General features: G+C 47.4%; 1 protein-coding gene and 1 long non-coding RNA gene across 2 annotated transcripts; both read left to right on the top strand.

Moving 5' to 3' along the window:
- The first annotated feature begins 985 nt into the window (after positions 1 to 985).
- Positions 986 to 12,692, top strand: LSG1 (large 60S subunit nuclear export GTPase 1). Its single transcript, XM_042821034.1, has 14 exons — positions 986 to 1,066; positions 1,140 to 1,257; positions 1,425 to 1,545; positions 2,712 to 2,798; positions 3,695 to 3,781; positions 5,280 to 5,340; positions 6,030 to 6,206; positions 6,880 to 7,305; positions 7,584 to 7,685; positions 8,463 to 8,606; positions 8,922 to 9,045; positions 9,491 to 9,570; positions 10,146 to 10,319; positions 11,641 to 12,692. The coding sequence occupies exons 1-14, from the start codon at positions 986 to 988 to the stop codon at positions 11,818 to 11,820; spliced, it is 1,962 nt and encodes a 653-aa protein (XP_042676968.1). The 3' UTR covers positions 11,821 to 12,692.
- Positions 12,693 to 15,826: 3,134 nt separating this feature from the next.
- LOC122161607 lies at positions 15,827 to 25,609 on the top strand. Its single transcript, XR_006169229.1, has 3 exons — positions 15,827 to 24,258; positions 24,926 to 25,042; positions 25,329 to 25,609. It is a non-coding gene; the product is annotated as an uncharacterized LOC122161607 (long non-coding RNA).
- The last annotated feature ends 318 nt before the right edge of the window (positions 25,610 to 25,927 follow it).

The raw sequence follows: 25,927 nt of genomic DNA, 5'->3' as shown, positions 1-25,927 counted from the left end.
CCTCTGCCCGACGTGCAGCGGGCAGCAGTGGAGAGCAGCAGCCACCTCGGCAGCTTCCTGCCCGCAGCAACACACAGCCGTGTGGTTGACCTTCCCGCACTGCACCAGGCAGGACTGTATCTCTGCGGCTGTGGAATAAGTGCAGTCTAAACAACTCACCCGAAGGCTGCAGCGAGGCCACTGCCATCCCGGAGCCCAGCCTGCAGCGCACAGCTCCCTGCGGTGCTGCTGCTCCAGAGAGGAGCGAGCCCGTTCCCAAAGGCTCCCTGAGCGCTGTGACCCCAGGGCGTTGGGCGGATGGCCAACGCCGTGTGGCTCCGCTGCCAACACCAGGGCTCTCTGTCCCAGCTGTGCTCTGGACCCGCTGGGTGAGGCCACCACCCGGCCGCGCTGCCCGGGCTGGGATGCAGCTGAGGACAAGGGGGGCGCTGGCAGATGCAACCCCACACAGAGCAGAATTGTCTTCGTGTCACTGGGGGGGGTCGTGTCATATCTGCTCGTGGGGCTGGGGCTGGTGACACCGCTGAAAGGAGCGTTGTGAAACTGCATGAATAATGAATGGCCGTCACATGAATGTTTCGGACACAGTCCTGAGCTCTCCCAGGGCTGCCTGGGAGCAAAACGGAGGAGAAGCTGCCCAGAAAGAACAATGTTCCCTTGAGGCAAAACGCGCTGGTGTCACCGCGCTTGGAAACGAGCAGCTGTTGCTGAACGACTCCCGAGATTTGCATGAAGAACCCGAACAGCGGTTTCACTCCGGGGCGGCGCGGGCGGCGGGGCGGCCGGGCGCGAACGCAGGCGAACTCCTCGAGGCGGAGCGCCGCGCACACGGCCGGGCTCAGAGCCTCCGCGCCCCCCGGCGGCGGTGCGGGGACGTCCGGAACCTCAGCGCCCGGAACGCGGCTCCGGGGCGGCGGGGAGCGGCGGAGCGCTGTGGGTGGGCGCAGGAAGCGGGGCGGCCGCACTTCCGGGTCCAGCGGGCCGCATGGGCAGGAAGCGGGGCGCGGGACTGGGCCGGTCTCTGCAGCGGCAGCGCGGCTCGGAGCGGCGCGGCGCCGCGTCATGGGTAGGGGCCGGGGTGCGGAAGGGGGTTCGGGGAGCCGGCATTCACGAGGTAACGGCGGCTTCTGTCTCGGCAGCTGCACGCCAGCGAGGTGGTGGGCGAGAGCGGCCCGGAGCGGCGCTCGGCGGTGGAGCAGAGTCCGCTGGAGGAGTTCCTGGCCACGGCGGAGCTCGCCGGCACTCGCTTCGTGGCCGGTGAGGGGCTCGGGGGCCCGAGAGGTGGCCGGGGAGGGGAGCGGGGCTGGGCGCGAGGGCGGGCCGTGGGGTCCGGAGCCGGAGAAGGGTCAGAAGGGGCGGGAGTGGTGGCGGCGGGCGTCTGGCTCGGGGTGACGCTGCCATGGTCTCTCCTACCGGCTACACAGAGCGCCTGAACATCCAGTTTGTGTCTGCCCAGAGCCGCACTGGCCTGCTCACGGCCCAGGAGGCCCAGCACGTCCGGCAGCTGCATGAGGAGAACCGGCAGTTCCTGCGCATCCCTCGGAGGTGGGTCCTGCAGGGTTGGGCCAACGCTACGCTGTGCGGTAGGCTGAGCTGCAGGCCTGGGGATGGCGCGTTGTTTCACCGGTACTCTGAAGTTATTGCTGACCTACACGAACCTGCTGTAAGTGGCAGTGCAGCTGCCTGCAGATGTGCCAGTGCCAGCATGTCTGCTCTGATTGGATGTGTTTACAGCTCAAAGCCTGGCACTGCTGGAGCTGCAGGCTGTCCCCACCTAGCAAACCTTTCTAGAACTCTTGCACCCAAGAATGCCCACTGTATCCTGGACTGCATCAAAAGAACTGTGGCCAGCAGGTCAAGGGAGGTTCTGCCTTTCTGTTCTGTGCTGATGAGACCTCACCTGGAGTACTGTGCCCAGATGTGGAGTCTTCAGTGTAGGAGATAACGTGGACCTGTAGGAGTGCATCCACAGAGAAGAGAGCCACAAAAATGATCCAGGGGATGGAACACCTACCTGTGAGCACAGGCTGAGAGAGCTGGGGCTGTGCAGCCTGGTGAAGAGAAGACTACAGGGAGACCTGGGAGCGGCCTTTCAGTATCTGGAGGGGGTCTGTAAGAAGAAAGGGGTCAGACTCTTCAGCAGGGTCTGTTGTGAATAGGATCAAGGGTAATAGTCGCAAAATAGGGGTGAAAAGATTTATGTCGGGTGTAAGAAGAAGTTTTCTTGCATTAAGGTTAGTGCTGGCCCAGGTTGCCTAGAGAGGTGGTGGTGCCCCATCCCTGGAGACACTCAAGGTCAGGCTGGATGGGGCTCTGAGCACCTGATGGAAATGTGGGTGTCTTTGTTCATTGCAGGGGGTTGGACTTAGGTGACTTTTAAAGGTCACTTCCAACTCAGATGATTCTATGATTCTCTCTGTGTGGTGGACCTTGATTGAACACCCTGCAAATGTTAGCTGCAAAAACCAGTCTTGTGAGATCTGTTGTGTGTGGGACAGCAGCCTGTTGTGTTAGCTGGTGGGATTTAGAGGGAACAAGGAAATGGAGGAGTACCTGAAGCTGCAGGAAAGTGATGTGTGCATGTGTGAACTGCAGCCATGTCAGTGTAGGTGAGTGCGTGGTGCCTGTGTTCTTCGGGAATGTATATTGCAATAATGTATGTAGTATAACTGCTAAAACTGACCATTCACTCCAAAATGTGCTCGTTGCAGGCCATATTGGGATAGGACAACCAGTTCTGAAGACTTGAAGCAAGCTGAGAGAGAGAGCTTTCTTGAGTGGAGGCGACAGCTTGCCCAGTGAGTATGCTGCTGTGCCTGTGGCAGATGAGCTGTTTGGAATCTGAGACACAGGCAGAGCTGGATTGTGTTTATCCTTGCTAGACTTCTAAAAATGACTTACTCTCAGTGGCATTCTGCACTTATTCTTGAAGTCTGGACATCCCAGCCACAGCTCAGGAACATCTTTATCATGAGCTCTGTGTAGTTCCCTTCTGTATGCATGTTCTTATACTGAGTATATCCAAGATTCTTGTAGTACATACCCATATTTGCTGCTTCCTGTTTTCCAGATTCTGTTATCTGGTTTGTTAAAATGCTTCGTTAAACTTTGTCCCTGTGATTCCTTGATGTTCACAATGGAGCGTTGTGTTCTGCTCTTGCCTGTGGAACGAAGAACATCTTGTTTAAGAGCAGCAATGCTGCCCTGAATTTCTGTAGCATGATGCTGCCAGCCCTGTCTAGAGCAGATTGTGCTGCTCTCGTGCTGTCTTGGCTGGCTTGGCAGGTTGGGTTGTGTTATTGCATGCACACAACGAACCCACTTTACCCTGAGCAAAGTCACTCATGCTCTAGTAACACTGAGTTAAAGATTGCATAGACAAGTACTGTTCCAAAATACATTATTTTCTCAAAGGTGAAACTTGGTGGCTCTGAGATTTTACAAGCATTCTTTTTGCGTGTTTTTGTGCTTTCCATAGTTTACTGCTTCTCCCTTCTTACAGTCTGGAGCCATTGTGTACCTGTTGAACCAATGCTATTTCTAATGCTATTTCTGCTAGCAGAAATAGTACCCACTGCTCAACTCTGATTATTGCTCTCTGTAACTAAAGCCTTCTGGCTCTAAGGAGGAATTGGTGTTGTGCTCATTGCCTGACATAAGCCAAATGTGATGTCTTTTCTCTGTTTTGCCATAGCCTTGAGGAAGAAAAAAAGTTAATTCTAACCCCATTTGAAAGAAACTTGGAATTCTGGCGTCAGCTTTGGAGAGTCATTGAAAGAAGGTAAAAAAAAAAAAAACAAAAACCAAAACTATTTGCTTTTTAAAATTGTTGTGTATTGTTCTTTTTTTTTTTTTTTTTTTTCCCCTGAATTGAAGCCTTTAAATCAAATATCAGGTGTCTGAGCACAGGAAATGCAATTACAGTAAGTATTTCATTATCAGCTCTAAAGCGATTTTGCTTTGAAGTGATCAAAAGTTGATGGCAGGAGGAGCAGCTGATTGTGGTGCATGTTGGGTCTCAGCATGGCAACTCTGCAGTCTGTTTGTTGTGAGTCTCTGAGGGTCATTCAGATGCTGCTGCCCCTGGCCTTTTCCGTAACCACGTGTAAGGCATCTTTTGAGGATGTTTCTTTGAGGTCTCTTGCCAAGATTAACCCTTGCCCCCCTCTCTCAACCACACAGCTATATCCCAACTCCCAGGGCTGAGAGACAAGGAAGAACAACTAAGTAGCATTTGGAAAGAAAGAGCCTTTTGCTCTTTGGCTTCTTGTCATGCAGAGAAACTGCAACAGTACACAAAAGAGAACAGCCTGTCATCACAGAAATAGCTTTGTTTGCTCTGCAGAGCTGGAATACAATAGGAGTGCTATCTCCTAAGTTAATCTTATGGAGGCATTTAATTCCACCAGTAATTAAGTTTGAGAGCATCCCTTCTGATTTTCTTAAAATTGAAAAATACTTCAGCAGTGAGGTCATGGAGAGCTTATCCTTTCATAGAAGTGGCTTTGTACTGGGTTCCACTGGGGCTCTAAGAGTGTGAGACCTGGGTTGGGAGCATCTCCTGCAGTGCATCGCCGTGTGCACTGCGAGTGTGTATCCTGAGGTGGCTGCAGTGTGTTATGAATGCCTTTCTGCTCCTATTGTGATATTTTATTTAGGGTAGGGGGAGTATGTGTGCCATCTTAGAACTTAGTGGGAAAGTCTTCCAATCTCTCGCTTTGCTGGCTAAATATGATTGCTTGTCAGTCTTTTCTTGTCACCCAGCTGTGTGATTGAACAATTTTCTGTATCCTATCAGAGTACATAGTGTCAGCTTTCTTCCAGTCTCTCTTCAGTACTTTTTTGTACCCATGTAACTTATTTGATGACTCCCTTGGGGTTGGAGGGATTGTTTTATTTTTTTTATCCAACTGCATGGTGATTAGGGACTTGATTCCCCCATTCAACCAGCTGTGTTCTGGAGCTGTCCTGAGATAACAGAAATGAGCAAGTAGGATCATGAGACAAATAGAATCAGCGTACTTGCTTTCCCTTTGCTTACAAGGAGAACGAGCTGAGTGAGACAAGCACTGTATAGCAATATTAGCTAGTGACATAAACATCCTTTTGGGACGTGTGGAATGCTAAGATGCTTTGTTAATTCAGTAAAGGTACTTAATAGGTTAATGCAATTCAAATAAGTGAAATTCATAGCAAAGTCTGAAAGCGAGTAAAGCATTCTTTCTTTCTTTGTGACAGTATAAACAGGAGTATTTCAGTGTTCTTTTTATTTTTTTTAGTGATATTGTTGTCCAGATTGTGGATGCTAGAAACCCCCTTCTCTTTAGATGCCAAGATCTGGTAAGTAAACCATCTTCCTGATCGTTTTCATTTTAATTTCTGAGAGCTTATGCATGTGATTTATTTTTTTATACGTTAAGCCGCGTAGCACCATGAAGCTGTTCTACTTTTGTGCTTAACTGAATATCTTCAGCAAGTGTTCTAGCATCAAATTGTTTTTAAGTTCTTTTTCTGCAGGCATGACATTGCAGATATCATGTTGCTCCTCCTTACTCATTAGAAGTGCCCATGCTTAATCACCTCACTTTTGAACTTTGTGCTGTGGGTGATGGAATGAGCAGTGAGATGGAATAAAGATGGTAGTTATCACCGCAGTGAAAAAAGGATTAAAAATTATTGAAGGGACAACTTTGTAATGAAAATCTGTACAATGCCACGTCACGGCAATATAAGATTGCTCAAACAGCTGCTCTTAGGAGTCCCTGCTGTGATGTGCTGGCTAATGTCTTGTCACCAGTCTAAGTAGACAAGATGTTGGCGCTTGTGGCCGGGAACAGCGTGTTTTGCAGTAGTTGAGTGCTTCAGTTTTGTGCTTGTAGCTGTCTGCACAACACCAGATCCATCTAGCCCGAGAGAGACAGTAAATCTTACTGCACTCGCACGGAGCTGGATGGTGTAACTTGTCCTGCTGCTTTTCTCTTACCCTGGGTGAGGAGTTGAAAGCTTATTTTTCCCTTGTTTTTCTCCAGGAAAGTTATGTTAAGGAAGTCAGCAATGACAAGGAGAACATGATCCTGATAAACAAAGCGGATTTGCTGAGTGAAGAGCAGCGGGCAGCCTGGGCAAAGTTCTTTGAGAAGGAGGGCATTAAAGTGGTGTTCTGGTCGGCGTTGGCAGAGTGCAGGCGGCTTTCTGGAGAAGTAAAGGTGGGTGAGCAGTTCAAACCAGGCGTGTGCTGGCTGCCACCAGTAACTTGTTTTGCATCTCTGGCATATCTAAGCTCCTCTCTAGGAAAGGCACGGACTCAGGGTAGGATTTCTCTCATGACCTGCGTGGCTGTGAAACAGCATTTTAATAATTGATTTGGGGGCAAAAGTGGGGAGGGTAAAATGGAGAACGAACTGGAGCACCTTTTAGTCATCTTAACCATTGTGAAATGGCTTGAGTTGGAAGAGACCATAAAGATCACCTAGTTACAACCCCTGCCTTGGGATGGCTGCCCCCCACCAGCTCAGGCTGCCCAGAGCCCTGTTCATCCTGGTCTTGAATGCCTACAGCTGCTGCTGTATGTAAAGATATAGTGTGAGCAACAAGCACACACAACACAGTTGTGCTCCTGAAGACGGAGACCTCTAATAAATTCCCAACAATGCTAACAGTACCCCTTGGAATATTTTTTTCAGTCTCCTAACATGGACTGGTTGTTGGTACGTCCTACTTCAGTCCCCTAAATCCCCTAATGCAACATTAGGAGTTAATTGCCAGCCCTTGGGATCTGAATGACAAAAAGATGATTGACTTACGCTGCAGCAAGTGCAGTGAACAGCTGCACTCTGTGTGCAGTGTTTAACTTTCACCTATGAAATACTGTTTACACAGGAACTGGATGCTGACAGTGTAGCAGATGACCTGAGTGATTCTGAGGAGGAAAGTTCCAGTCAAGAAGATGATGTCACTGCAGAAGATAGTGCAGAAAGCACATCCACAGGCAGTGCTTTACAAACTGAAAACCAGTGTTTGCTTTGTGACGATGACAGTAGTGATGAATATGAAGACTGTGAGGATGATGAAGAGGATGACTGGCAAACCTGTTCTGAAGATGAAGGTGGGGACAAAGTAAATGCTATTGCCCCAAAGAGTATGGAAAGCACAACTGATATTGTTGCAGTGCAGCATGTAGTGCAAGAGCAGAACAGGAATGTCAAGAACTTTAGCCATCTGGTACAGAGAAATGAGCTACTGGAGATATTCAAAACCCTGCACAGTGGACCAAGGGTGAAGGATGGGGAAATAAATGTTGGACTGGTGAGTTGGGTCTCATGCTTAAAATGGGACTGGCTAAATCTTAAGTTTTAAATCCGTACAACTTTCAAGGGGAGCAGTCATGCTGTAGCCTGGCTTGATGTAAGGGTGAAAAACTAGCAAGTGTAAACCACTAAGGGTTTTGTGGAAAGATTAATTCTGAAGTTGCTGGAATGCAATATTCCACACTGCTTGCCTATATTTTCAGTACTTATTAAAATGCTTTTGTGTCTGAGCACGATCCTGCCTAGTGTCACTGTTACCCTTCACTTGTCATCTAGGTGGGTTACCCTAACGTTGGCAAAAGTTCAACAATCAACACAATTCTTGGAGATAAGAAGGTGTCAGTGTCTGCAACACCAGGCCGCACGAAGCACTTCCAGGTACTGCTGACAAAGAGCTTTGCTGTATTTGTTTAGTTCTATGGTAGAAGAGAACATCATAATGAATATTAATTACCACATGAACTTACTGAGAACTCTTTCTGCCAGTCTGATCTCTGCCCACCAGAGTTTAGGTTAGAGAGGGTGGTCTCAATTTATATCATTTTGCAACTTCAGGCCTTACTTCTATACTTTTGCTCTGCTTTGAGAGTGTCTCAAGAGAGCAGCTGTGCTATGGAGATATTTTCCACATCTTATTTAGGTAGCTTAACCTCCTAAAACTAAATGCTCCTGTAAATAGCTGAATGTCAAGCTTCAAACCATCCTTTCTTGTCCTTCCTTACTGCTGTGAACATGTTGAGTTATGCTGCCTTCTTCATATTAACCACGCACATAATTTTGAATTGGCAGCTCCAGTGATAGAGTAGACATTGTGACATTTGTACTTCTGCAGTCTGCCATTGATGTCAAAATGTCCACAGCTAAAGATTTCTGGATTGCTTTCTCCTCTGACAGTGGCCCATCAGACTGGCGAGCTGGAGATCTGTCTACCCAGATTTGGGCACCTTGTTTAGGAACCTTGGAAGTGCTGCTGTGTTCTGCATAGGATTTTCTTAATTCACTGTCTGGGGCCTGCAGGGCAGACATCTGTGTTAGTAAAGTTTCTGCTTATTCTCATTTGCATCTCTGTTTCATGAGTGCATTTGATCTCTTGTTCCTTTTTCCTCCATGGACACTGACTTGCCTTGGTGGACTCATTGCTTATTTGTTGTGTAGACTCTGTATGTGGAGCCTGGCCTGTGCCTCTGTGATTGCCCTGGTCTGGTGATGCCATCTTTCGTCTCCACCAAAGCAGAGATGATTTGTTCTGGAATTCTACCTATAGACCAGATGAGGGACCATGTTCCACCCATTTCTTTAATATCCTTTGCATGAGGTTTGTGCGAATGGCTGCAAGAGGATCTGGAATATGGGATGTAGCATGTTACAGCCCTTCTAGGTGTATGTGTGTTCATGCATTGAGAGCAATGGGGATGCATGTTATGTAAAACAGCCCTGCTGTGTTTGTCTTTTGTTGTCTCATTTTAAGTTTGTTCTGTTTATCCTTTTATCAGACTTGCTTTTCTGGTTTGCAACAAGATCCCAAGCAATTTTTTACCTGTGCTCTTAGAGTGACGTGGGCAGAGATTACTTTTGTAGCTGAAAATCACAAGGTGGTTTCCTTCACTAGTTCATGTTTGCCAGCATATCCCACGGAACATTTTGGAAGCAACCTATGGAATAAATATCATAAGGCCAAGGGAAGATGAGGATCCAGATCGAAAGCCAACAGCTGAAGAGCTTCTAACAGCATATGGATGTGAGTGATGATCCCTTTAAAACCTGTCTCCTGTACTATGTGCATGGTCCTGAAAAGCAGCCTTAGAAGATTTTAACGTCAGGTTTGTCATGCACTGAGCTTCCCAAAAGGACTTACCCTCCTCCCACAAAGAGCCTCTGTTAACAGCTGGTCTCATGTGTTATAATGGTGCTTTGCCAATTTCATCCAGCAGATGTAGTGACTGTGTAGTGTTGGTTCATGAAATGTCCTGCCAGTCTCAAGTACGATGCTGTATCCTTCAAGTTGTTCTTTGGTACCCTCATTGTTTTAGATACTTCCCATCATCTGCATCTTGAATTAGATTGAAGAATGCAGTGAAGGCTTATCTACCTTGTCTGATTCATTGATGCAGTGAATCTTCTGTGGCCCTAAAACAAAAATGATAAAACAGCAGGTTCCCTGGTGGCATTTTTCTGTCTTGCAGATATGAGAGGCTTTATGACAGCCCATGGTCAGCCAGACCAGCCGAGATCAGCTCGATATGTGCTAAAAGACTATGTCAGTGTAAGTTCTTACTACATTTGGGTTTTCTTTCCTGCTGGGAGGTGAACTGAAACTTTTACTGGAGCATGAAGGGTCACAATAAAGTGAAATCCTTTTGGATAAAATTGATGTACATCAAAATATGCTTTAAATCAGGCTATTTTTATGTTTTAAACAAATGGAATCATCATCTTTTTAAAGCAGATAGAATCTCTTCAGGAAGTGAAACCATTTTGTTTGGTTGAGTCAGTATTTATATAGCAGAAGACTGCAGTTCTGAGTGTTGTAGTACTGCATGCTTCTATAGCACCTGTCAGCAACTTATTGTTGAGTATTTTTTAATAGGATCCTCCAGTACTCCTCAGAGAAACTTGTCCTGTATTGTCTGAAGCTGAGTGTTGCAGCTGAAACAGCTGAAGGTTGTGCTTTGGATTAGAATGATGCTTTAACTTAAAACTTGAGCCAATAGATGCCTGGGCAAAGAGACCAGATGTGCTGACAGTCTGCCAGCACGAGTCCCTTGAAGTTCCAGGGCCCTTCTTAGCTGTGGAGTTGTTCTTTTTTTTTTTGTTAACTCCGTACCATTATTTCCACAGGGGAAGCTGTTATACTGCCATCCACCTCCTGGCATTGATCCGGATGGTTTTCAGCACCAGCATGAAAGGTGTCCAGAGAGCAGAACTGTCCAAGCCAGTGGACCAGAGAAGCCTAAAAACAATACCAAAGCAAAACAAATTGAAAATGTAGTGGACAAATCATTTTTCCACCAGGTAAACCTGGGGAGGGATTTTTTTAGGAGTTACTACAGCAGCACTGATATGTTACAGATACTGGTTTTGAGGGTGAAGGCTTACTGAGTTAAGTTGATGCTCTTTCATGCTACCAGCTCTGCACATAACTTCTACCCAATCAATATCTCTTTGTTCTTTTTATTGTCTTGTAAATCACTAGGAATGTCCTAGGTGACTGAAAGACAGCTAATGAGGTACACAGAAGTTCATTTTAAAAGGGCAGCAGGGTTGCCCTTGTTGTTATGGGCCTAACATCAATCTTGAGCAAACAAGAGAAGGACAAAGAAAGGACACAGTAACCAACAAGGTGGTTTTGGACTGTCTGGTCCTCCAAGCTAACTTTACTTTCTTGAAATCTCTTATTTAGGGGACATAATAAGCTTCTTTAAGGCAAATTGACTTAGTACTTTGTGGTCGTTTTGATTCAGAACCTGGGATCGGATGACAAGAACATGGAATCTGAGTTAAAATCTAGATAAAAAATCTGAAAGTGAGGTGGAAGATGGAAGTTTCTCTGGTGTGGTTCTTGTTAGGTCCCACGGGGATCCATTTTGCCCCTACACTACTGAAAAGAATTATTAATGACTTGGAATTAAATGTCAAATCCATAACTGATGAAGTCTGCATACCTTATAAAGATCAGAGTGGAGCGTTTAGCAGTGATGAGGATGTTTCAGACAGTGTGATCCGTTCTGCTTGATTAGCTGGGTATGAACAGTGTTTGTTACAGCACTGCTAATGATAGTCACGCATTTTGAAACCAAGAACTTAAGACTCTTTTCAAAAACAGCTTTTCAGAAAGCTGTGACCTGAAAAGAATTTTTGGGATTACCAGACTCTTCCTCTGTCTGGCCAAAGTGCTGGCACGTCTGGCTGTGAGCCCCAGCAGTGCTGCCCACACTACAGACTTGAGCAAGTTATTTTAGTCTCTGGCTTTCACAGACGCCAGATTTGTTTGTAAAGACAATGTGTTGTGTGCAAAGCAGAGACTGTGAGAATCGATCTTAGCGCCGTAGCTCGTGTCTGTTGGAGCTCTGTGTCTGGTAAACATTCCGCCTCTGCTCACGGTGCTGAGCACTGAGGACCTGGCTCAGTGAGGCACGGCCGCAGGCAGAACTGGAAAGCACTGGCAGACTTCACTCAGCCGCGTGGCTTGACCTTTCCTGCAGCTCTGCAGCTGGGGGCTGAGCAAGTCTTGTAGGGTTTGAGCTCGCCTGTGTCTGGTTTTATTAATGTATGACAGATCCTTGTGATTGCGTATCTTCTCATCAGTCACTGGTGACTGTGTCCCCCTTTCCAGGAGAACGTTCGTGCTCTGATGAAAGGCGTCCGAGCTACGATGGGATACCGGCCTGGCAGTGGCCTCGTGTCTGTGCCTGCACCCAATGCGGGGAGTGTGGTAGGAAAGCCCTGGAAAAAACATGGCAACAGGAACAAGAAGGAGAAAGTTCGCAGGATCACTAAGCATCTGGAGAATTAGCCGTGCCCTGATAGCCTGCCTTGCCAGGGCAGGCTCGTCACTGTCCTGCAGGCGTGGACTAAGGGAAGAGTTTTAAAGTGGGCATCGCTAACTCCCCTTGGGAGCTCTGCGCTGTGGGTTGGCCTGGGCGGGGGATAAGAATGGGCTCTGATACTTTGGAGCTCATCTTTTCTGAGAGAAAAAAAAGGACCAGGCCATTTGTGTTACCTGGGAGCCAGCCCGGGCATTTGGGCACTGCTGAGATGTCCTTTCAATGGAAGCAGATGGAGCTGTGCAGGAGTGTTTTTTCCTTAAGCAAGCCCTGTAAAACTGACTAAAATCTTTATAAACCGTTGAATCTTAATGAGTGACATTTGTTACCTTGTGAGATGTTATTGCTCATCTCCTGGTTTCTTTCTTCCTTTTTTTTTTTTTCTTCATTCAAAGCTTGTTTGTTGATTTGACAGGACACTTGAGTGTGTTGAAAAATTACTTCAAAGATTTTTATTGCCATCTTTCCTTTTCTACTCAGCCCTATTCTATGAAATCTACTCTGAAACCACTCCCTGTTTCCCAGCCTAAAGCAGAGCATGGAACACCATTTAAGGGAAGCATTGCCTTTATGTCCTTCACACTGAGCTGGTATCAGTTGTTTTTGTGATTTCCTCGTGGTAATTTAAAACACTCTTTTCCATGTGGCTGGCAAAAAATCTGCTGGTGCTCATTTATCCTAAAACATGGTGAGGATTTTACTTTGTGTATTGTTGTGTATGTTGTCTTGCTGCCTGTTGTTACACATTATCTGATCTCAGAAGTATAATTAACAGCAGATTTCAGTATGTACTTTAGTATTTAATGCTAAAAAGATTCTGCTTACTTGGGGTTGGACTTAAGCTTCCTTGTTTTCCTTGCTGGAAAATATTTGTGTATGTGGTCAGTGCTTTTCATTCCTCTTACAGCATGGAGTAATGATAGGAGTGGAAAGGCTCACAGAGTCAATCTGGGCTTTGCTTTTAGGTGGTGGAGCGCAGTAACAGATGTGGATGCTGGTCTCTGATACTAAAAAAGGGAATGCTGTCTTGTAATTTTTTCCTTTGCCTTAATCATGGAGATACAAAAGCAGTTGCTGAGTAGAGCCACAGCAGATGTGAGTCATGAAAGCAAACTGCTTTTGCCTTCGTGACCCTTTGTGCGCTGGTCCTCTGTAACTGATTTCACTGCACTGTATATGCAAAGGATCCCCTGACAGCAGAGCTCTCACCTTGGCTCCTGCTTTCCCTCGAGTCTCTGCATTCAAGTTCTTAATTTCATAATTGGAAGGGAAGATACTTCCCTGCCAGCCATAATTACACTGAATGAATACAGTTGATGATATTTTAAGTCAATGTCCCGTAAAGGACATTGGATTCTCAGAAGACATTATTATGTCTGGCTGTTCTGGAGAATATTTTTGCCTTTCATTCCTGAAGAGAATGTGCCTCAGCTAAATTGGTCTCCTACCAGACTTTCCCACCCCTGTAGGAGTGGGTTGTGCTTTTTGTGCCCAGTGCTATTCCAGGGACCTAATTGCCCAGAAATGCCCCTTACTTTTTGCCTTATCTTAAGCTATTACTTGTCATATTATCCATCACACTAACGTTGGAGCAACCTTCGTATTTTTTTCTGTTCCACTTCTCTCTTGTCAAATCATTTTGAAATCTTAGCTCACATTGCATATACTTGGAGTTCTACTGCTTTGTCAGCAAGATAGTTAGGTCTCTGTGAGCTTCCCTGTTGGATAGGCCATCCCAAATCTTGTTGAATGACTGATATCCAAAGCAGCAGGCCCTGAGAAATTCTGCTTTTTGCTCACAGAAACCTTCTGCTGCAGAAGCTGCTGAGCCACTTGTGGTATCTGCATGAGTGAATGGAGGACAGCATAAATCTGAGCCAGCAGTGTTTGCTGAAGTGTGTTACATGCAGACAGCTGCTTGCTGTGCTAAAAGGCTTTTGCTTCAATAGAGGAAGAATTATAAATAAGAGTTCTGGACCCAAAAGCTTGTTAATGTTTTATGCTGCTATTGAGCAGTAGGCAAGCTAAATAATAGTCAAGGACTGTGGCTCAGTTAGTGCTTTAATGCTTTCCTGTGGTGGTTTGGTCTGTTGATGAGCCACATCTGCCCTGCCTTACCCTTGCTGGGGAATGCTGGGCCAGCAGTGCTGACAGCTCAGCATAGCATCCCTGAGCAGCTGCCAGGCATGAGGCAGCGCAAAATTTGCTGCTGCCACGAGACTGCACAAAGCAGGCATTGTGCCTTGCTGCAGCCACCTGCTGGGTGAGCCTCTTTCTGCCTCTCTCAGTGCTTTCTGTAGGCATCAAATTTCCATTTTTGAGTGCCATTTGCTCACATGGAGGGAGCATGCGGGCTGTGACCAGCTACAGCTGTGAGTTTGCAGTATAACAGCACCCAGAGCTTTCTCTCCCCTCTTAGGGGCTTGCTTTGCTTGCTAGTGGCTTATTTTGCTTGCTAATATTGCCTGTTGTGCTGCCACTTGAAGAGTTGGTTTGGGATGTGGTGGGGAACTCAAGATAGAGAGAGAAAGCACAGGAGGTGTGCCAGCCAGTGCCTGTTTGCTCCTGGATGAGAGGACCAGAAGTTGGGACCCTGGGCGAGTGCTGTACAGCTGTACGGTCTTAGCACTGCCCATTAATGCTTAGTATTTCTCTGGAGGATGCTGAAATCCCCTTTGCTGCCGTTAGGGGACGACCTTGCCCAGCCAGAGACAAGAAGTGTCCGACATCCTGGGACACAAAAGGAGGTCACTGTGAGGGTGAGGAAAAGAAGAGCTGCTCCTGAGTCAGAGGAACTCTGTCCCACTGATTCTTTGTGACTATGCAAAAGGGCCTGTCCCTGGGATGGTGTTGGTATGGAAGGCCTGTGCTTGCTGTGGGGAGCAAACCTGGCTTTGGGCTGTTGCATTGAGCTAGCCATGTCCCCCTGCACTTTTGTCACTTTGGTGTCGTAACATTTGTGACGAAGAAACAGAAATGTTATGTCCCAGTGGGCAATTCCACAGCCCAGCCAGGCTTCTGTTGCTGCAAGAAGAGGGCAACTGGAAGTCCCTGCCTCGCAGCCCTCCTGCCTCGCAGCTGGTTGACCTCGTACTTCTGGCAGCAGCTTCTGGCCCAGGCAGCTTTGGGGATATGCTCACCTGGGCATGCAGGGATAACAGAGGCCATGATCACTGCCAGGGTCTGGTGGGTGGGGAGGGTCTGTGTTGGGCCACTCCAAAAGGTGTTATGTCCCCAAGGGATGAGCACTGAGGGCAAGACTGTCCTGGCTTAGTGGCTGTGCTTCTGGCAGTACAGGATGATGCTCACGAAATGCCACTGCACGGGTCCCAGGGAAACCAGGCAGTCCCTCTGTTAAACACCCTAAGTTTCACTTAGCCAGCACTTCCTGTTCTCCTCAGCCCTTCCCTCACATTGCCCAAGGACGAGGGAGTGCACAAGAAGGATCGAAACCTAAATTAGTTCTGCTTTGCGCTTTGCTTGCATTGCTAAGGAGAAATATAAAAATTTTAGTTTCAATTCTAGCCCGTTCCGTTTTTTTATGGGAAGAAGCGGCTCTTGTCCAGCACTGACTGCTTGTGCCCTCCTTTGAACATGGGTGTGGAATGGCTTTCCCTTACCAGTTGGGATTTGAAAAAGGGACTGTGCCTAGGTACCTTCCTCTCTAGGGTGACTTGGTGCCTCATAAGATGTGTGGTGTGGACCAGAAAAAGCTGTAGCATTGTGGGTGCAGTCATGGCGAGGGAGCAGGCAGGCTGCGTTACAGCACTGGGCATGTGCAAGTGCCATGGGCCACCTGCACGCTGCTGAGGCTGCAGCTGCAGTGTGTGGCATCCTGGGGCCCTCGCAGCCCACGCTGATGTATTTGTGACACACAAAGTACTGCTTTGTCTGAAGCTTTCAAAGCTGTGGGCTGTGCCCTGCTGCCCTGGCCCTGCAGCTGGGTGGGAGGCGGCGGGTGCTTGGCCTGAGCTGTGTCAGAGCTGCAGAGGATCTGGGATGGGGACCTGTGTAGCTCTATGCTGCTTTGCACTGCACAAGTGAGGAGCAGAGCTGGCACCTCTCTCGGGCAGTGGGAAATGTGCTGCAAAGTGAGGATGGGGCACTGGGAGGCCAGACCCTGCCATGGCAGAAGGAGACTTTGCAGAGCTCAGGCTGATAAGAACTCTGCAACCAGGTTTCCAAGGGCCTGTGTGAATTGCTGAGTGGTGAGGCTCAGAACTCCAGACACCAGACAATGGAAAGGCTGGAAAGATAAAGGAGAGGAAATTCTTCTGCTGTATTGCCTTTCCTATGGCGATAAGATAACACACAGTGAAACAAGTGGTGGGCACCCCAGCTGCTCCCTGGAGTGGCAGCAAGATGTCTGCTGGGGCCCCTGCAGTGCCTGGCGGGTGGTCCTGGGGCAGTGTGAGTGGGGTGAGTTTTGAGAAGAAGATGTGATGGGTTTGGTGGTGTTGGAGCACCATTACTGTGCCTCAGAGCACAGAGACAGGCAGGTCTGACATTGATCTGGCTAGAGGCATACTCAGAGGCAGCCCAGATTAGCTGTGGAAATCGCTGTAGGATATTTTGGGCGGCAGAGCTCAGATGAATGATATGGGGACAGCAAGAAGCTGGGGCTGCCTCCGCTGTCTCGGGAAGTCGCAGGGCTGTGCTGCAGGGAGCAGAAGGGTGGGTGAAAGGAGGTCACTGTGCTGCCGTCTCTGCTATGTCCACGCAGCTCTGCTCTGGCCATGACCTGGCCCAGGTTTGCCAGGACGAGGTGGACCCTGATCTGCTCCAGTGACTTTTTTGTGTCTCACTATTATAAATCAAATTTTGGATAGTGGCTGTGCCTGGTGAGGCAGGGCCAGGTCCTCTCGTGGATGTTTCTGAGGAAGCTGTCAGCACTCTGACAACAAGTACTTGTTTTAGGTTGGATATTAGGAAAAATTTCTTCTTGGAAAGACTGGTGGTGCACTGGCACAGGCTGCCCAGAGAGGTGGTGGGGTCACCATCCATGGAAGTGTCCAAGTACCATGGACATGTGGCACTGAGGGACAAGGGTTGATGGTTGGACTTCATCCTCGAGCTCTTTTCCAACCTTAATGATTCTGTACTTTGTGCACAGCTCCCTCATCCTCACTTGAACTGGGGGCTGTGCAGGAACATGCCCACGCAGTGGAGCAGCTTGCAGTGAAGGTAGGGGCACCGTAGTGAGCACCATAGCCAGTGTGGTGGTGGGTGGTGAGTGCAGCACAGCGGGAGTATGGGCACTGCCACAATGAAGAAGGGCCAAAAGAAGGAATTGATTCAGAGACCAGAGGGAGCAGACCCAAGGCTGAGAATGGCACTTATCTCTTAGTGGGTGCTTCATGCCTACAGGGACCTCAGTCCCTGGTGGAGAAGTCATGCCTTTGATGTGCTGTGAGGCTTCCTCATGCTTCTCTGCAGCATTGTGGGACAGGATCTGAGCAGCCATTGTGTGAGGCAAAACAAACCCTTCCTATCGTGTCAAAGACTCATGGGGTGGCCCTGCTTTCAGCTGCTGGCTGAAGCATGAACGCAGCCCTGCCAGAGTCCACTGATAAGAATCTCCTTGCAAAAAGGTTCAAGTCCCCGCTCTGGCCGGTGATGTCACCTTATCAGCACTCAGAGCTGATGGTAAAGGGATCAATCCAAGCCCAGCCGCCTCCCCACCACTGCGCCGGCTGCAAACACAATGCGTGGGGCCCTGCGTGCTCCTTCCTAGCAGGAGGGTCGCACAGCCCAGGCCCCGCGCAGTGCTGGGATGGGAACAATAGTGGCCGTGGCAGTGCTGGCGGGTGGGCGACTCCTGAGAATCATGTGCTTACCCCAGCTGCAGCAGAGGCAATTTGTCAAAGTCCTATTTTCCTCTCACTGATAAGATAGGACTCATGGAGTACAATAATGTCTTCCTGAGATACAATTGTGACTCTTCTACTCAGCGCACGCGGAGGGGAGGCTAATTTTGGCCTCACTAGGCTAGCAGGGGTGAGGGAGACCAAGCAGCTCTCCATGGAGACCAGGACAGGGTCATGATGCTACTGTGCCACTGCAAGTGATGAGTGTAGGCCTTTGGCAAGCTCTGCCCCAGCAGCTTGGGGAACACTTTCCCCCCTGCCCTGTTCTATTGCCCCAGCTGCCAAGGCACGGTTGCCTTGTCCTCACCGAGTGCAGCACCAGTCTGTGCCTTTTGGGAGACACCAACATCCCCAGCCTCCCTGCTGGTGCTCCAGCACTGCAGCTGCACAAGAAGCCAATGCAAGTAGCTCTGTGGTCATGCAGAAGGTGAGGTGCTGCTTGGGGATGCAGTGCTGCCCACTCCATGTATGTGCCCAGCACCTGCAGCTGTCTCTCACCTCAGTGCCGTCACAGCTGCAAGCAGTGCCAAGGAAAAAGCAGTAAAAGGCACAGTTGGCAAAATCTCACCCTCCTGGGATCTGGGCCTTTTAAGTAAGAATGGAGAGAGTGCTGCAAGGAATTGGAATGGGATATTTGGTAGGGGCTGGATCCTGCTTCCCTCACAGGGCAACGTGCAGCACTGCCTCCCAGCAGCACAGCCCTCTGGCAGAGCTGACGTTTCCATTTTGGCAAACTGCTTGGGATGCACTTTCTACACAGCTTGAAATCTGAGCATAATGCTATCTTCATGAACCATATTCACCAGCCTGATAATGTGACCCAACAGAAGGTCAGTGGAAAAGTTAATATAACTTATTGGCTGATTTAAAAAAATCTAATCATCTGTTTTTCCTTTTTCCTGACCCCTCCCCCCGCACCCAGCGCCCTGCTGACATTTTCCACCTATTCCCAAAACAATGGTGAGGGTGGGAATGCTGTGAGCAAGCAGAGCTGAGAAGAAGGTTTTTCCTGTGCGGCTGCTGCTGCATCTTGCTGCTCTGGGATGGTGCAGGAGGTGCTTGAGCCAAGGACACTGGCATGACTAAAGGCTGACACCACCATGGTTGCAAGGACAAATTCTCTGGAAACAAGGCCCTTTGGGTGAGCTCTCCACCAGCCTTCTACATCAGCATTCCTTCCCCTCGGCAGGAAGAAAACCTGGATCAGTGTGTAGGTGGGCGCACACCTTTGCACACGTATGTGGTGGTGAGAAGCATTCTCACGCAAGCTCTGCTCTTTCACATTCCTACCTAGCCACTGTGAGCATGCTTCCACTTGCTTGCCCAAATGCATGGGGTTGAAAGCCACAGGGAGCAGCTGCTTCACTGCTGTTCTCCAGCCACTTGTCTTCTCCTGCCCTGAGGCCTGTGCTGTCTGGACAGCCCTTGCAATGTCTGGAGCAATTAAGCAGCCAGATGGTTGTCAGGGTATGACCTATCCTGAGGATGCAGGTGAGTTTGCCTCATCAGGGTGGGGCTGCAGAGAGTCATTTCTTACGCTAATACTTTACAGATGCAAGAGGAAGGACCTCAGGGAGCAAAGGATGACAGAAGGGATCTGGGGGTTACTTATTCAGCAAGAACTGTTGCTTGGAAGTGGACCTTTGGGGTTGCTGCTGAACCCTGGGAGGAAGAGCACCGGGGAGGCTGTCTTCTGGCATAGGCTTAGGCAAGGAGAGAGTTTGGTAGGTTTCTGTTGGGCTGTAGTGAATCCCTCTCACCTGAGTGCATGGGAACGAAAGGGGTTGCCTGCCAGCCTGACTAGGAGGTGCTCCCCCATCTTCTCATAGATAGGCAAAGCTAAGGCACGGGAGCAGAGCTGAAGCCAGAAGGTGGGCCTGAGCTCCCAGCTAACAGCTTGCCCTGGTGTTCTCCAAGCTTCTCTTCTTGTTGTGCTGTAACAGGGCTTAACTTAAGGTTGGATGGAGAATTTAGTCTGGGTAAAGCTGCAACAAATCTTAGCTGGTGAGATGAGCTTGTGTGCTTTTGTGGCTTCAGCTTAATTACTGCCAATGCAGGAACACTGCCTTCTTGCCAGAGGCTTGTTTTCATCCCTTCTCAGACATCACACATTTACTGTTGGCAGATCTGTGGAAACATTGTGAGTATCCCACAGGCAAGAATTCCTCATCCTGCAGCTGAGGGGCTGTGGCATGGTGCCTTAAATCCTCCTTCTGTCTTCAGAAGCATGTCAGACACTTCTGGGTATTGTGGGGACAAAGTCAAGCCGGTGTGGCTTGAGAGAGTTATTTGTGCTGGAGATGGGGCTGCGTCTTGCACTTCAGAGCACTGTGGCTGTGCCTTCTCCCTGTGTGAAGTCCACATGCGTTATGCAGTGCCTGGTGCTGGCTGTGCTGCAGCCCTGCTCACCGTGGCCATTTTCCGTGATATTGCGGCTGGCCTTTGGAGCTGGGTGGGCCTTTGCAGCGAGGGTGTGTGCAAAGAAGGGCTGTGAGGCTGTCGGGTCCCACCCAGAAGAGGGTTCAGGCGGGAGTAGTAGGAGATGATGAAAACATGCTGTAGGAATGCTATCATAAGAACAGTGGGTTGCGCGGCCGGTGAGGGTGCTGTTCTGGATCATAGCTACATGGTGTTAAAGGCCAGGCTGAATGGGCCCTGGGCAGCCTGAGCTGGTGGGGGACAGCCGGCCCGCGGCAGCTGTTAGGACTGGATGGGCTTTAAGGTCCCTTCCAACCCAAGCCATGCAATGATTCTATGCACTTGTCCAAGTCTCGTGGTCCCCTCTGGGCCAGATCCTATCAGAAGCAGACAGGTGTGTGCAGGCCCTCAGCTGGATGCGGGGCAGCTGCAGTAGCTTCTGCACAACCCACGTAGAAGTAGGTGAACGCAAGTGCTGCATGTGCTGCCTGATCTTTCCTTAAAAAGGTCATCAAAGCCAGGGTGCTGTTTTTATTTTTCAGTTCAGCAGTGCAACTTTGCTATGATAAATATGTCTTGGAAACCAGGAATGCGGACAACACTAGTTCAAAGACTTTTTTCCCAGTGTTGCATATTTAAAGCTGCTCATCACAGAAGAGCCTTTGCTAGACTGAGCGTAACAAGGATTGCATTCTTGTTCCATGCTGAAGATATGAAAGCAAGGCACTGATCTTAGCAGATCTTGAAGAATGTGCCAGTGGTATTTCAGTAATCTAATGCTCTGCAGCCTGTGAAGGCAGCACAGTAACTGAAAGGAAATATCTTTGTTTTTATTCACTTGGCTTTATTCCTAATTCGTTCTTTGATGCCATCAGCTTGGGATAATACATTTTCAGATATGCTTGAAATTAAGGAAATGAGTCTGATTATCAAAGTCCTTTAAACATACTTTCAGGGAGAAATGTTCAACAATAGAGGTATTAAAGGCCCCATTTTCAAGCAATTCTAATATAAAATAAAAACATTGTGCTGCTAGATGGTGAGGTCCATTAGCAGCGTGTGTGTGCATCCTCCAACTTGAGAGGATATCTGCTTTTCCAGTTATGAAAGCTGCTCGATAATTTGAATCTTTCCTCTGTGGTGGCTGGGCAGAGGCAGACTTGTTTAACTGTTTCTTCACTTGCAGCCAAATAATAAATGCAAGAAAACTTACTTCTTTAGGCAAAAGTGATGTTTCTCAATTCTTGTGTTTGAGATTTGCCTGCATTTCATTTATTTGTTTATTATGGTGTGTTGTTTATTATTATTTATTTGTTTATTATGGTATGTCTGTGCTGGCTTGGGTTTTACTGGAATACTTCTTAGAAAAGTCAGTTGCTCTACCAGTATGTACCTGAGCAGTAGGCTGGAAGCAGGCACAGCCTCCTTGCTGCTTTGCTTGGCAGTCGTGGGGCTAGCTACAGGAATGGGAAAGCATGATATTTATTCTATCTACTGTAAATGTGACTGTTTAAGATCTTGCTCCAATAAATGGAGCAATGAATTCTCTTTCTACTGAGACTGCTGGTAAAGAGGTGACTTACTAGATATGCTGCTGTTGTAATGAAAATATCTGGCAAAATAATTTAAAATCAAGAAGAACTGAATGTCTGGAAGAAGGAGAAAAGGGATAGGGTGACACAAGTAAAGAAAGGCTTCAGCTGTGACAGTCTTGGGTACTGTGTACAATCTGCTCTGTAAGCTGTTTCACAAGATGCTCTGGCAGAGAAGTGATAATAAATTGTTTAACGACTTGGACTTGCTAGTGTAGTTTAAGAAACTTTAAAAGGAGACATTTAAAGGCTTGTGGCTGTGTATGACTCATCTAAAAGACTAAAACTGCAATTGCAGATTGCTCACCACCATCTCACAGGGCACTCTGTACATCTGGCTGTGCCCTCAGAAGCTTGGACACTTGGTTCAGGAGCCCCTGTTCCATCCAGGTGCCAGGTATGTGTGGGAGCACCCAGTGCATGGCACCAGTGCCAGTGCTTGTGCCAGCCCTGCTGATCCACTGCTGGCAGTGAGCCCCAGCCTGGAAGTAGCTGAGGTTAGGAAAAACAAAGGTAAAAAAAGTAGGAACAGACTCTCCTTGCCGAGAAAGTCAAACAAATGGGGCTGGATGTGTCCCCCAGGAGTCTCTGTGGTCATCCATGGGGAGGACTGGGTGGCACAGTGCTGGCAAAGGTGTGTTTCCAGCTTTGAGGGCCAGATGTGGCCAGCTGTGTGCCTGTGCATTACAGAGGTGGGTCTCTGAACCTACTCTGAGATAAGGCTCCTATTTATACAGTCCTACCAGAAAAAGCAGGGTGGAACACACTAACATATTAAGGAGACCAAATAAATAAACAGTGGGTTTTGATTTATTTTCTCTGCTACTTGGATATCTTAGTTTTGGCACAAGATGGATTTTGTACACAAATGTGATCTCCTGTTAGGCTTTTGTGTTTGCTGATTTAGAAATCATGTACAAAGGAGGAAAGCCTTACAAATGTTCTAAAAGCAAAAAGATTTTTGTTCTCTGTACTGCAGAAGTATGTACAACCCTTGGTCCTGGCAGCTAGGTACTACGCAGCAGGTAACAGACCTCAGGAATCTATAGCTGAAGATGAGAGATAACAGTGGAAAGACATATAAAGTACAGTAGTCAGTTTGAGAAATGGCACTCACTAAATGCTACGTAGCTGATTGGCATCATTCACATCTGTGCCTCCCAAGGGGAAAGTGTAGGGTCACAAAGGAGTGCAAACCTGCTGTACTGGGAAAAGGCTGTGGAAGGGAGCACTCAGTGTCACATGCAGAAACTGTTCTACTCAAAGGAAGTCATAAAGGTGTCGGTAACACCCAGCTTTATTGGGACCTGTACTCAGTTCAGATCCACCAGAGTACATTCAGATGGAATATATATGGCTATGAAATCAAAGTATTCCTGGGAAGCCCGTTAAGAAAGGCTGCTGGACTTGATTTGAGCATACAGTTAGAGCTACTTTGTCCTCCAGCCCCAAGCTGCTGGTGTGTTCCCACGATTTTTAATCACGCTGGCTGTAAATGGCTGTAACATCTCCAAAAGCAGTGACAGAGCTGGAGTGTGTGCCCTGGCTCGTTTCCTTGTTAACAAATCTCACAAAGGAGAATCAAATGGAGGAAAAACTGCTATTTCTATTTATTTATTATTTCTAACCAGGTTGAAGACCTGATGCTTTAAAAGAACTGAACAGAGGGATTTGTGATAAGACATGATTCATTACATCTTGTGACCTGTCCCTTTCCTAGAAAAGGCATAGCTAGCAATGCTGTCGGAGTGCCAGGGCTGCCAGTCATCTCCTGTGCTACAAACCAGAGCCGTGCCAAGAGAACTGGAAAGCAGCTGGAACAGCTTAAGGAGATGGGTGGAGGGAACATGCCAACCACAAAATTAATTTTTTGAATTAATAAAAGCTTGCGTGGTTTGAGGCTTGTGAAGCAATAAACATGTTCAAATTTGCTGGAGACTGAAAAAGAAAAGCAATTAGGTGCAAGGGAAAACTTTGAGGGTAGATAAGGATAATATGCTGGAATATGCAATGGGTTGAAAAATATTGTGAGAAGTTAATCTTTAATGGAAAATGACTAAAATAATTTTGGTGAATGTACATGTGTGTATCAAAGCAAACCTTGTTTCTCTTATTTACCAGGGAATGACAGAATAAGAGTTTCTGATTAACAGCAGTAACTTCATAATATTCATGATAAACTCTTCCACCAGGCAGAACTTAGTCCAAAAGGTATCTTTGACTTTTCCTCACCACGGTTGTGTGTGGGTACATTTGGATGTCTGTTGCTCCCATTTACACGAGTTGCCTCCGCTTTTCTTTCAAAAGCCAGGCAGAACAATGCCTATTTCAGCCCTCCTGCTTTCATGTGCCTGTGCTGGACACTGCCACGTAGCTGTCTCTTTCCCTGTGCTCTCCACTGCATCTTCCATGTAATGCACAGACTGCACAGTCTGTGAAGGAAGTGCAGTTTTTGGACTGTTTTGTCAACCAACTCAAGAAGTGATCTGAGTGTGCTGAGATGCAGTGACAGCTGTGCAATAGTTTTAAGGTAAGTTATAAAGGTAATGCAACCAACTGCACATACAGAAAAGCCAACAAGAATCTTAGGACAGCACTGCGCTGTGTGCCACTCTCTGGAAGTTACTGCAGCCTCATCCCGTGCACTGAGTGATGAGTTCCACCAGGCAATGTGTTTGGGCATTTAGTGCTATAAAAGTGCCAAACTGCTAAAAATTATGGGTAAGAAAGACTGAGGAAATGCTTCAGTGCAATCCAAATGGAAACTGGCAGAGTTCTTCACAAATGTGTTATTCTGTGACACAATTTCAGTGTCATGAAAGGAGATTTTTCTGGTTTTAAAATAAAACACGCTGCTCAGAAGGGGAGGGATAGGCAACAATAAAGAAGTGCATATAGATGAAAATTGGGAAAGCTGACAGCAATGGGTAAATCAACAGTTTGGAAAGAGGGGTAATTAATTAGGGAAATGTAGTGAAAATATACATAGCCAATATGATAGATCTCCACCCAGTGGTGTTTCCACAAAGCAGAAAGAAAAACACAGTAGTAATTTAGCTGTCAGACACAGACAGCAACACTCCAGTGAGGGGGAAAAAAAAAAAATTATTCAGTGAATTTTTCTTCATGTGGAAAATGGACAGAATGATTTACCTATATTTAATGGATTTTTTTTTTCTTCTTCTACATGTAACAAGAATGAATGAAAAACACTGGTTTATAACCATCTTTAAAACTAGAGCTGGAAAGCCTGCACACGGAACTAGGGGAATAATGTTGAGTCTTTATCCTGGAACATACCTGCTGTGTCCCAGGTAAGCAGTTACCAAAATATGGCTAATCTGACCCCAACCCTTGGCAAAAGCAGTAAGGAAGTTAATGAAGCATGCTGCCAACACATAATTAAACTGTGACATTAGCAAAGTTAACACAGTAACAGAAAATGGCGTTTTAAAAGTGTTTTTGGTAAGAACACATACTGTGGTGAGGAAGGGGATCATTCTGATTTAAGCAAGCTCAGTATTACACCTAATCTGTGCATGGCTTCCAGAAGGGGCAGATTTGCTTCTCCTTTTCTTTTTCTCTTGTTCCCTGATACAGGAGTTATTAGCCTGCATGGTGAATCACTTCAACTCATTGGGCCAAGAGAAAACTTCCTTTTCTACATTATGTTGGCACGGCTTCCTGTTGGCTCACCTTGCTGGCTGACTCATCGTGGAGATGTGTGATTACTGGAACTGGTGCCTAGGAAGAACTGTGAGTGCGCAGCTGGGGCAATGGCCATGGTGCGCTCAGCCTGTTACCCTTCCTGCACCTGCTGCAGTTCCAAGTGATAGGACTTAACCCTGACCAATTCCCTTAATCTGGAAGGAAGGAGCATTATTAGAAAGAAAACAGTATTATATGAAAATAAATACAATTCTGTTATGGCTTACAGACCACTGAATGGCTTATAGTGCTCTTCAAAATCTTTATGTGATGCATCCCAACATAGATGCCTGTGTCTCAGGAAGTCTTCAGAGGCCTGCACTGTGAAAATGTGGCAAGTTGTGCCAGATTAATATTGCTTCATTTGCCTAGCAGTACTTCTTCTGCTTGAAGTTCTTCATCTGCAGGGCAGACAGAGCAGAAACATGAATTCCTGTGCTGTGGTCTCAGTCCTACCCCATTCCCTGGGAGGAAAGGTGACACATTTAGGA

The sequence above is a fragment of the Centrocercus urophasianus genome, unplaced genomic scaffold, assembly GCF_019232065.1.
Source record: "Centrocercus urophasianus isolate 14NV4802_14NV808 unplaced genomic scaffold, USGS_Curo_1.0 seq_19, whole genome shotgun sequence".
Taxonomy (NCBI): Eukaryota; Metazoa; Chordata; class Aves; order Galliformes; family Phasianidae; genus Centrocercus; species Centrocercus urophasianus.
Note: the sequence above shows the minus strand (reverse complement) of the source record. Positions and strands in the feature narration are given on the sequence as shown.